The sequence below is a fragment of the Lactuca saligna genome, chromosome 8 (assembly GCF_052625555.1).
Source record: "Lactuca saligna cultivar CGN05327 chromosome 8, ASM5262555v1, whole genome shotgun sequence".
Taxonomy (NCBI): Eukaryota; Viridiplantae; Streptophyta; class Magnoliopsida; order Asterales; family Asteraceae; genus Lactuca; species Lactuca saligna.
This window is the reverse complement of record NC_136424.1, coordinates 21,246,705-21,258,687: the sequence shown is the minus strand read 5'-3', so window position 1 is coordinate 21,258,687 and position 11,983 is coordinate 21,246,705. Positions and strand designations below refer to the sequence as shown.

At 35.9% G+C, this 11,983-nt stretch overlaps 1 protein-coding gene across 1 annotated transcript; it reads left to right on the top strand.

The window, feature by feature from the left end:
- The first annotated feature begins 8,512 nt into the window (after positions 1 to 8,512).
- Positions 8,513 to 9,449, top strand: LOC145012061 (GCN5-related N-acetyltransferase 8-like). The gene has a single exon (XM_078970826.1). It carries the CDS (start codon positions 8,589 to 8,591, stop codon positions 9,312 to 9,314), a length of 726 nt encoding a protein of 241 aa, XP_078826952.1. The 5' UTR covers positions 8,513 to 8,588; the 3' UTR covers positions 9,315 to 9,449.
- Positions 9,450 to 11,983: the final 2,534 nt, after the last annotated feature.

Below are 11,983 nucleotides of genomic sequence, written 5' to 3'. Positions count from 1 at the left end.
AAAAATCATCATTCCTTGGTAAGTCCTTACATATCCAAGTTAATATAACTTCATTCTTATGTTACATCACTCCTTCTAAACATTTGTTTGTGATCATACTCTTAGAAATATCATAAGCTTGAGATCTACTCAAGGAAGGCTTGCTAGAGCTGAAACCTCTCTCTTATCTTCACTAAAATGAGAACAAACAAGCAAGGTGAGTGCATACCCCCCTTGTTTTCGGTTTATAAGGTTTTGGGGGAGAATACAAGTTGCTATGTGCTAGATCTATGTATTTATGCATGTTTATGTGTGTTTTCTTGATTTATGTTGTATAAAAGTGATGGAATGTTATAGATCTTGATATCTCTAACAAATTGAGTGAGATATGTGAACTAAAAACACCTCATACAACTTACTATAAAGATAAATGTGTTCAAAAGGTGAAGGTCCATGAGAAACTAAACAAAATCTTGAAAAGGGGCCGCTTTTGACAAATAACCAAAAAGATAAGTCCTCCTTGGCATTTTCAGTTTTTGCAAGGGTCACAAGGGTCAAGTTACTTTAAAAATGGGTCATTATGATATTTATGACTTTAAAAGGGTCAAAAGTGTAATTTTTTGCATAATGGGCCACCTTATGGGCCTTACGGTTTCTTGGGCTTAAAGTGTGAAAATTTTAGTTTTTGTGGACTAAAATGTCATTTTATACAAATTGGAGTCAAGAATGTGAATTTATGGATATATGGGCTAAAAATGTCACTTTCCTTGAATTTGGGCCAAAATTGTTATTTTTATAAAAATTGGGCCAAAATTGTCATTTTTATCAAGATGGAATGAAAATGTAATTTTTGTAGAAATGGGTTGAAATTATCATTTTTATGAATTTTGGGCCAAAAATAAAATTTCAACCAAAATGGGCCACAAATGGTCATTATATTTGAATTAAGCCCATCAATTGAAAACTTTTAGTCTTAAGGGGTCTAAAGTATCAAATTTTCCAAAAATGTAACTAAAATATATATTTTCGGTCTAGTGGGCCAAAAGTGTCATTATTACAAAAATTAGATATTTTTGGTTGTGTAACACCGTAAAATTCAAAACAAATTTTCACATTTTCAAACACGTTTTAACAAACACATTTAAAAACAAAATCCCATTGTATCATAACTTTGGTTCACAAAATATTTCTCAATATCAAAATACATAAAAATCCATGCATGTGTACGAATCATGTCGGCGCCTTCCCGCGATCATCACTGGTATCTGAAACACATAACACATAACACTGTAAGCGTAAAGCTTAGTAAGTTCCCCAAAATACCATGCATAACATATACTAGCCACTCGAGGCTATAGCTCTGTGGGCCCTTGGGCCCTAACTCTGTGGACCCTCTGGTCCTAACTCTGTGAACCTTTCAGTTCTAACTCTGATATACTCTGATATAAATCACATAGAAACAATGCAGTACAACACATCACATAATAGCATACGATAACTCTAGCACATAACTCTAATTACCACTCCAGGTAAAGTATAGTGAGAAGACTCACCTCAGATGTCCCAGTAAATCACGGACTCGGTAGAAATACGATCTAGCCTCCGCCTAAACACATAAAGTAATACTCTGATAAATATAATTCTCAGAACTAGACTCCAATATCTCTAAGCATCCTTAGAAGGGTAAAAGACCATTTTACCCCTCCTTTGGCTCAAAGGCCCTCATTGTTGACCAAACCCTAAGAGTCAACCAAAGTCAACGGTCAAACTTTGACCCGACTCAGCGAGTGCACTTGGGTAACTCGGCGAGTCCACCTGTGTCCACTTAACTCTTTAGTCCCATTTAACACATCGAGTCCCTCCCTTTACTCGACGAGTCCCCAGGTAAGAATCGTGGGGCTACCCTGACTCAACTCGCCGAGTCTCAAGAACAACTCGGCGAGTACATGCCATGCACAAAATCCATTGACCTCCTGAGGTCAGATATGTTCCTCTAATCCATAGATTTATCCTTCCCAAGCATAATAATCACGTAAAGTCCAGACCTTGACACTCATATGTCATCTAGATGGTATCATTTGGTGATTAGGCCCTAAAAATGACATTCTAAGCTCATAACTCCCAAGATAACTCATAAAGCTTCAAGGGTTAAGGTCTCTGGACCTCTTTGAGTCCATATCCAAAGCATAAACTCAATAAGGGACCAATTGCTCCACATAATCATCCTCAAAAGAGGTTAGAAAACCCTAACTCTAAGAATCAATACCAAAACTGAAGAAGGTCCGAATAAATACCTCAAGTTGAAGTCTCTGGACTCTGAAACCACTAGAATCACACCTCCTTCAGTCTCCTATTGCTCTTGATCACCTTCTTCTTGCTAAACCAAAGATAGAAAGATCAAACATGGCTTCTCCTTCCTCCCAAACGATCTAGCTCACTTAGGGTGCTCTCAAGGGACTGGTAGCCGTAATGGGAGGCTCAGAGTGCCCTTAAATAGGCTCCAACCCCAGAGGATTAGGGTTTCATTAAACAGTGTGGACTCGTCGAGTCCAAACGCAAACCCGGATGATAATCCGCGACCCTACTCGGCGAGTCTAAGCATCAACTCGTCGAGTTCCTTCACAAATTCCAAAAATAAAATATTAGAATAATATAGCTGGGATTCCGGATGTTACAGGTTGTCTTGGTAATACATCGAGCTAAAACAAACAACAAAATAATAACGAAATACATCGACAACAATTTTTTTTATTGGGCCTAATACTATTGTTACATGGCTAATGGGCCCTAGGGGCTCATTTAAGTGTATATTGGGCCTAATATTTTCCTTGACATGTTTAATGGGCCCATTTACATGTTAATTTGGGCCTGAACTATGGATCACATGTTTATTGGGACTTAGTGGTCCAATTACATGCCTATTAGGCCTAAATTACCCTTTTACATGTTTAATGGGCCTTAGTGGTCCATTTAAATGCTAATTGGGCTTGGGCTTAAAATCACATGCTTAGTGGATCTTAATTCATAAACATACTTTTGGATTTGAAAACTTAGAACATACACGTAAACATTATACTAGGTGCAATACATCACTCGTGAACAAGTTGAGAATCTAGTGAGATTTATCGGTTGACACATTTGAGTGTATGATCGTAGCTTGTAGTTATAATCAGAGTCTCCTGGAGGGAGAGCGGGAGTTTGTGTATAGATCTATATGGGGTGACCCCCCACGCCTTAGCTGTTTGCTACAGCTAGACTAGGCCACTTTAGGGCGACAAACCTTACCTACATCAAAACCGGCGCATGAAAACGCCAAAACAGGCGAATTAGTCATTATTAAGCATGATTGTAACGACTCACTTAGAGACTAACTCTATTAAAGATTTCGGTATATTTATACCAATCTTGACGATACTAAAAAGATACATACATCGATAGTCGGTCTTGAGATTTTATGATTACGATACTTTTACAAGCAGCAAATATCAGATTTTCTAGGATAAATACAATTATACATTATTTTTACTTACATCAGAAGACACAGGATTTTCTGGGCTGCATTTCTAAAAACGGAATACACACATGCATAAATACCTGTTATTATCACATTACATTCATACCATTTTACAGAAAATATCGGATTTTCTGGTGTTTTACCAACCATGTAAAAACATTTATTCAAACATGCTTATGAACTTACCAACATTATATATGTTGAAGTTTTCAAATTAACTTGCATTATCAGGGAATCGATAAGTGGAAGGTCAGCAGAGAATGGGAAATTTATTGTTTTTTGTTATCACCGTACTTTTAACGCTTTGGTCATGTAACTTAAAATATTGTACTTGGTGTAAACAATGGTAGTTGTATTATTTTATGCATGGTAATGATGATGTTGTGTTTCATTTATATTCATTGTAATTATATTTCAAGATGAAGTCACGCACAAGCCCCCAGACGTTTCCGCCGTCTGGTTCGGGAGTGTGACAAGTAGTCCTAACTGTTGTGTATGTGATTAATCGTATCCTTACTTCATTGAATTCATGAATGTCTCCTTTTAAGAAGCTATATGTCCATTTACCAGACTACTCTTCCTTACGAGTTTTTGGATCTACTTGATTTGTTCTTCGTCCTCATGTTGAGAGGAACAAGTCGGGGCCGAAATCTGCTATTTGTGTATTTTTGGGGTATGGTATTGGACAGAAAGGATACCATTGCTTTGATCCTATGATTCAAAAGTTATATGTTTACCGGCATGTCACCTTTTTGGAACATATTCATTTCTACTTGATTCCTGCTACAACCCACATTGTAACGAAGTCCGATCTTTTGCATATTGATCCTTTTAATGAAGAGATAGAGGGTCGAGACCCATCTATGCCACCTGATTCTTCAGCTCATGACACACCCAATTCTTCAGAGAGTTCCTTGACTCCCCCTATTCCTGAGCCTGCTCCGATTGTTGAAATTGAGGATTTACCTCCACCACCACTCCTCAGGAGATCTACTCGTCCTGTCAAGTCCACCAAGCTTCCAGATTTTACTTAGGCTGTGTTTGGCGCGCCACAGCTAGCTGATAAGCTAACTTATTTTTCGAGCTTTTTTATGTTGTCGTGTTTGGTATGCCAAAAAGTAGCTTATAAGCTAGTTTTTTGAAAACCTACTTAGACTAGCTTTTTAGGAGCTTTTTTTAAAAATTTCCAAATACACCCCTTAATTAATTATAGAAACACATACTCTCACATGTCCTTTTATGTAATTTTATATATTTCAGCTAGCTTTTCAGCTAATTTTACCAAACGTCGTTTTTTATCAGCTAGCTTTTCAGCTATCAACTAGTTTTTTATTTAACAATTAGTTTTTCTACTATCAGCCAACTTTTCAGCTAGTACGCCAAACATAGCCTTACTCTACATATTCAGGACCATTTGCTTCATTTATAGTGAGTATCCATCATCTATCTAAACCTGAATCATATAGAGAAGTTGTTTTAGATGCTTTTTAAAAAAAATGCTATGGCTGAGGAACTCACTGCTCTTCATCAGTCTCATAAATGGGATGTGGTTTCCCTTCCTCCTGGGAAACATACGATAGGTTGTCGTTGGGTGTACAAGATAAAAACAAAAGCTGATGGGTCTGTTGAACGGTACAAGGCCAGACTTGTAGCAAAAGGTTATTCCCAACAGTATGGTTTTGACTACAAGGAGACATTTGCCCCAGTTGCAAAGATGACAACAGTCTGTACTATGATTACAATTGCATCCATTCGACAGCGCAAGATTTTTCAAATGGAGTGCAGGACGGATTCTTCTGTCCTTATATGTGGATGACATGATTATTACGGGCAATGACCATGGTGGTATTGAGTTTTTAAAGCATGATCTATCTCATCGATTTGCTATGAAGGATTTGCACTTGCTGCATTATTTATTGGGTATTAAGGTAGCTCATTCAAAGAGAGTGTATCTTCTTTCTCAGACTAAATATATGTTTGACTTGTTTATACGGTCGGACATCTTTGCCAATCGGACTGTTGACACTGCTCTTGAAACCAATGCACGATACTCTCTTACTGATGGTGTTCCTTTGTCCGATCCGAACCTTTATCACAATGTTGTGGGAAGTTTGGTCTATCTCACAGTTACTCGTCCAGATATTGCTCACTTTTTTCATGTTGTTAGTCAGTTTGGTACTCCCCCTACCTCTGTTCATTGGGGAGTTGTTCTACATATTCTAAAATATCTTCGTGGCACTCAGTTTCAGACTCTCTTGTTTCCCTTGACGTCTTCTCTTGAGTTACGTGCCTATAGTGATGCTAATTGGGATGGTGATCGCCATGATCGTAAGTCCACCATTGGATTTTGCGTATTTCTTGGAGAGTCTCTCATTTTATGGAAGAGCAAGAAACAAGACGTTGTCTTTAGATCTTTCACGGAGGCTAAATATCGTGCTATGACTATAACTACATGTGAGATTATCTGGTTAAGGTGGCTGCTTGCGGATATGGGAGTTCATATTTCTTCACCTACCCCCTTGTATTGTGATAACAAAAGTGCGATACAAATAGCAAAGAATTCTTTTGTTTTTTTTATGAGCGGACAAAGCACATTAAGATTGATTGTCATTTTACCCGTCATTACCTGCAGCTCGGGACTATATCGCTTCTGTTTGTTTCATCAACCTTGCAGTTTGTGGATATTTTTACGAAGGCTCTATCGACTTCTCGATTTCAGTCCTTATGTGACAAACTCTCAATGCTTATTGTTGCGACATTGTGAGTTTGATAGGGGGATGTTAGCCTATATATTATTAGACCACTTGTTTATGGGCCATTTAGTCTTTAGCCCATTAGGTTTTTTGTCTAGCTAGTATTTCTATACCGCTTTATTCTTTGTAGTCTTTATGTTTTCCATTGAGAACTCTTGTAATTTCTCTTTATTATAATGGTTGCTAAAAGAATAACCTTTTTGTATAAATATTTGTTACAAAATTTTGGAAAGGTTTAGTAGGCAAATATAAATCCTTACCAATATACGTAGTTAATATGTTATAAACATGAATAAGAGCAAACTTTCACTCTAAAAAACAAAGTTAATGTTGGCTTATTTCCAGTTTTACTCGCCTTACACAAAGAGGTGTCTAAAAAACAAAGTTAATGTTGGCTTATTTCCAGTTATACTTGCCTTACACGAAGAGGTATAGGAGGGACATCCATTGTGCAAAAATGAAACATAAGAAGTTGTTTAGGGTTTAAGCAAATCGAAATTTGCTTATGGATCAAGCAATGCTTTTTATATGGCAATTAGATATCAACTAATGTGTGTGTGTGTGTGTATATATATATATATCACTGTTGTAAAAATCCCGACTAGGTCCCGATTAATCTCCGATTAATCCCTAGGCGCTCCTCGACCGATTAGAGGGCGCCTAGCGATTAATCCCTGCATATATAATGAGGGAAACATTAGAAAATGATGAAATTTTAACATTTTGAAGAAATTTTATCTCTATGGAAACTATTTGAGGCATGATTAGTGTTGTATTAATCATATTAACCTATTTTATTATCATATTAGTAGTATTTATGAAATTTGATATGATATTAGTCATATTTAATTTTTTAAAATTCAACAAATTAGCAATTAATGGTACCCGATTAATCTCCGCCTAGCCGATTAATCGCTTGACCCCAGTCCACCGACTAGTTAACGCCGAGCGTTTTTTACAACCTTGATATATATATATATATATATATATATATATATATATATATATATATATATATATAGTGAGAGAGAGAGAGAGAGAGGATCGGGTGAGTATTCTTTTTTCGGTGAAGATTCATGAAAGTACCTTAAAAAATTAAAAAAAAAAATCATAAAATCGAGTATGGTATTATATCAGAGAGAGAGAGAGAGAGAGAGAGGTTGGACCCTTGCATATTAAATTTTATTTATTTATTTATTTAAAAAAAGTAACTGAAAACCTCATAAATGATCCATGTGGAGTGAAATACCAAAAATGCTCCTGATTTAACGGCTAAATGGTAACGGAGTTAGCCGGAATGATCAAATGTTAAAATTTTGAAACCACAAGGACCATCTGTGATGTTTTTTGAACTTAAGGATTAAACTTGATATTTTTGAAAACCACAGGAACCATTTTTGAAGTTTTGTCTTAAATAAATAACTTATAAAGTCAGGAACTCTACATATGAGAATTTAGGGTTTCACGAATCTTCACCAAAAAAAGGAACTCTACATATGAGAATTTAGGGTTTCACGAATCTTCACCAAAAAAAGAATACTCACCCGATCCTCTCTCTCTTTCTCTCTCACTATATATATATATATATATATATATATATATATATATATATATATATATGAGAAATTAATATATCTTTTTATATTTTATTTCAATTTATCTTTTTACCATATCCAATATTATCATATATAATATTTAATAACAAATTAATAATATTTTAATCGGTAGATCATCATTTGAAATGATATGGTGGAGAGATGAATATGAATAAAATATAAAAAATATTTAATTTCTTATATTTTTTTTATAACGCCTTTAGCAAACAAAAAAAAAAAAATACGAATTTTTTATTATGGCAGTTAAATAGTAAAAATATGTTAAAGTTGGGTGACTTAAATATATTTTCCTGATAATGATAATTTTTTAAACCAACAAATTGGAGATGAGATGATCATTCTTAAACCGGCAAAACTTATAATTATTATTTCTTTTTATTTGTTATTTTCCAATAAATTTACAAGTAAAAACTTTAATTCGTATCTCAAAGTACGTTTCTCAAAGTACACATGGACAGACAAAAGTAAAAATAAAAGTGTTGATAAGTTGCTTTATTTTATATGCTAAAATTATATGTCAAATTTGAATTTTTGAACTTTTAATTTTTGTTTTAAATGAATATCTTTTAAATGGTTTAAAAGAAGAAAAAGACAAAACTACCCTTGTATCTCGGCACCATCTTCCCCATGACGTTATATAGGACCACACACTCTCGACCCCTATCCAAACGCCGCTGATTATTGAGAAACGTAGAAAACCGCCGACGTTAACCAACTGAGAGAAAAATGGCCGCCGCAGCACCACCACCACTCCCAACCACCACCCCCGAGCTCAACATGGATCTCCCGACTAGCCACCCACTCTTCACCAGGATCCGCCTCGCAACTAGACTCGACGTCCCGGTTATCCACAAAATGATCTACCAAATGGCAGTATTCGAACGCCTCACCGACCTATGCTCCGCCACCGAATCCTCCCTCTCCACCACTCTCTTCTCGAAAGATAACCCCTTCGAATCCTTCACCGTATTCCTCATCGAAGCTTCCACAAAACCGTTTCCTTCCTCCTCCGTCGCCCACCACCCCAAATTCACACCAACGCACAAAACCCTAAATCTTGACTACCCGATCTCCGATCCCGAATTGGAAGTCTTCAAGTCATCGACGATGGAGGAAGGAGTGATCGTAGCTGGATTCGTTCTGTTCTTCCCTAATTACTCGTCGTTTCTGGCGAAACCAGGGTTCTACATAGAAGATCTGTTCGTGAGGGAGAGTTATCGGAGGAAGGGATTGGGGAAGATGCTTTTGTCGGCGGTGGCTAGACAGGCGGTGGCGATGGGGTACGGGAGGGTGGAGTGGGTTGTGCTGGATTGGAATATGAATGCGATAAAGTTCTACGAGGAAATGGGAGCTACTGTTATGCAGGAATGGAGGGTTTGTAGACTCACTGGTGATGCTCTTCAAGGTTATGCTACTACTTCTGGTACCAAAAACGATATTGATTTGATCTGATTTGATTCGTTTTTAGGGTTTTCCCGGTGTTTGTAGGGAGAGAGATAGATGGAGTTAGGGTTTTCTAGGAATTGGTATTATGTGAATTGTCTTATTTACCCCCTTTCCTCAACGTTTCAACTTTAGTTACGGAGATATGTGGTGCTTGTTCTGTTGTCTTTCTTCAACATTGGAACCGAATTCTCGCTTTAAAAAAAAACATTACTCGAAAATAGTACAAAATTTGTGACATGGAGTTATGATCTAAATAGTTAAGAAAATATAATGTATGATGAATTGAATATATTGAAGGAGTTAGAAGTGATTATTGATTGAATAGCTTATCACTATTAACATTCAACGAAAAATGTAAAATGCTTAATAATAAGAATCGTCGTCTCACATAGGCAAGTGCTTGTCTTTGGCAAGGATAGCATTGTTTGGAATCAGGCCATATCTGAAATTTCAAAGAAACAGACAATTAGCAAGGTTGATGAATCGAATTCATATGCATTGGAATTGTCCATATCTTCATCAATCGCGTTTATGTGAGAATTGGAGATGTTTCATAAGGTTGATTTCAATCTTATTTGGATTCACCTACAGAAAATTCCATAATTTCGTATCTTAGCTGTGTAGCTGCTTGATTACTAAAAGCAAGTGAAGAACCCTAAATTTTTAGAATTGAAAATCGGAAGAAACAACATGAAAAACCTCACTACTAGCGAAACCTAGGCCTATCAAATCGGGTCGGTGTGTCGTGTTTTTGTCTGACACGACACAATACGATAATGTTTTTTGTAACACGAACACGATACGATATCGTGTTTTTTTTCACTAACACGAAAACGAACCAATTAAAAAACGACAACACGACACGATAAATATAATATTACATAACTGTTATTTTATTTAATTCATATTTAATCATATATAACACGATAAAAACGACAAACACGACAAACACATGCTCAATCGTGTCAATTTCGTGTGGATTTGTAAACACGAATACGACATCATGTTTTTATACTTGACACGAAAACGAATTCGAATTTTGATTTCGTCCCAATTTCTTTTCGTGTCATGTATTTTTGTCGTGCCGTGTCATAAATTGACACCCCTAGCGAAACCGATCAAATTAGAAGCTTATTTAAAGTTCTGTGAGCAAAATAATAGAAAGTTGTAGAGCGATATATGTACTTTGTTAGGAAATATTGGTCAACTATGGCTGATATGTCGAGAAGAGGGTTTCCCATAGAAGGGTTTTTTTTTTTTTTTTTTTTTTTTTTTACACTTATAACCAGTTTCATACTGCCTTGTCACCCCCAATAAAATCTATATCTTAAAGAAAATCACACCCAATAAAGTTGATTTGGCTTCCATGGTTATGGCTTTCTACCTTCATGTTCCAATACATTTTGTTGACCGATAAAGCCACACCCCATTGAAAATTAAATCAACGTTTCACTTTCTTTCAAAATGCCGTACTAGAGCTCTTGAAATTGTCATTTGTGAACCTATATAAGAAGAATTGAAACCACACCTAATCCTCGATTTAGTTCACAATTATCCAATTTTACATTCACTCCAAAGCCTTTTGTAAAGTTAATAGAAAGTATATAACAGAAAAGTAAGTTGCATAAACTCGCACCACTTTTATTATTGAAGAAACTAATACAAAATTCCAATCTACTTGTGTTCATAGGATCCAACGAAACATATATATATATATATATATATATATATATATATATATATATATATATATATATATATATATATATATATATATATAAACACACACACACATACAAACACCAATCTAGACACATTAGTATATAACTAGGTAACAAACTTGTAAACACCTCAAACTTTCATTTGTACTGCATTCATTATTGCTGAAGGAAATACTAGGAATCTAGAATAACTTGGACAACATTCCAAGTTACTTGGACACCACTCCAAACCATCGACTTCTGGACCAAGACACGCCTTCCAGCACACCGATCTTAGATAATTCGCCAACAATCACCACCTAAATTTATGAGTCAAGGATAATTCTTGCATGCCAGGTAACGATCTCATTTTTATGAACCTTATCCGAGCTAAGGCCTTCGTTAATGGAGTTGGTCGTTGCTTGTCCCCCGAAATATGTTCAACCGTCACTTGACCATTTTCAACATGCTCTCGAATGAAGTGGAATCGAGTGTGCATGTGTTTGCTTCTTTCATGAAATACACGATTCTTTGACAGTGTAATTGTTAATTTGTAGTCTATGTGAATCAACACCTTCTATTTCTTCATTCCTTTCAACTCAGCTAACAACTCCCTTAACCAAACTACCTGACACACAATTACAGTAGTTGCCATGAACTCAGCTTCACTTGAGGACAAAGCTATTATATCTTGCTTCTAGGAGAACCAAGTGATAAGTGAGTCACCAAGGTAGAAAACATGTCTTGTTGTATTTCTTCCATCGTCAACATCAACATTATGATTGTTATCACAGTAACCTAACAAGCTCATATTTTTACTTTGTTTATATATTATCCCAAAATATGTTGTACCACACAAGTAACGAAGAATTTCCTTAATAGCATGTGCATGGGAATCTCTTGGACTTTGCATATAACGACTAACTACTCCAGCTAAATATGCTAAATCGGGACAAGTGTGTAAGAGATATAGTA

Bases quoted from the DNA above. Each gene is read 5' to 3' on its own strand.
- LOC145012061 (XM_078970826.1), top strand. From the start codon at position 8,589: ATGGCCGCCGCAGCACCACCACCACTCCCAACCACCACCCCCGAGCTC.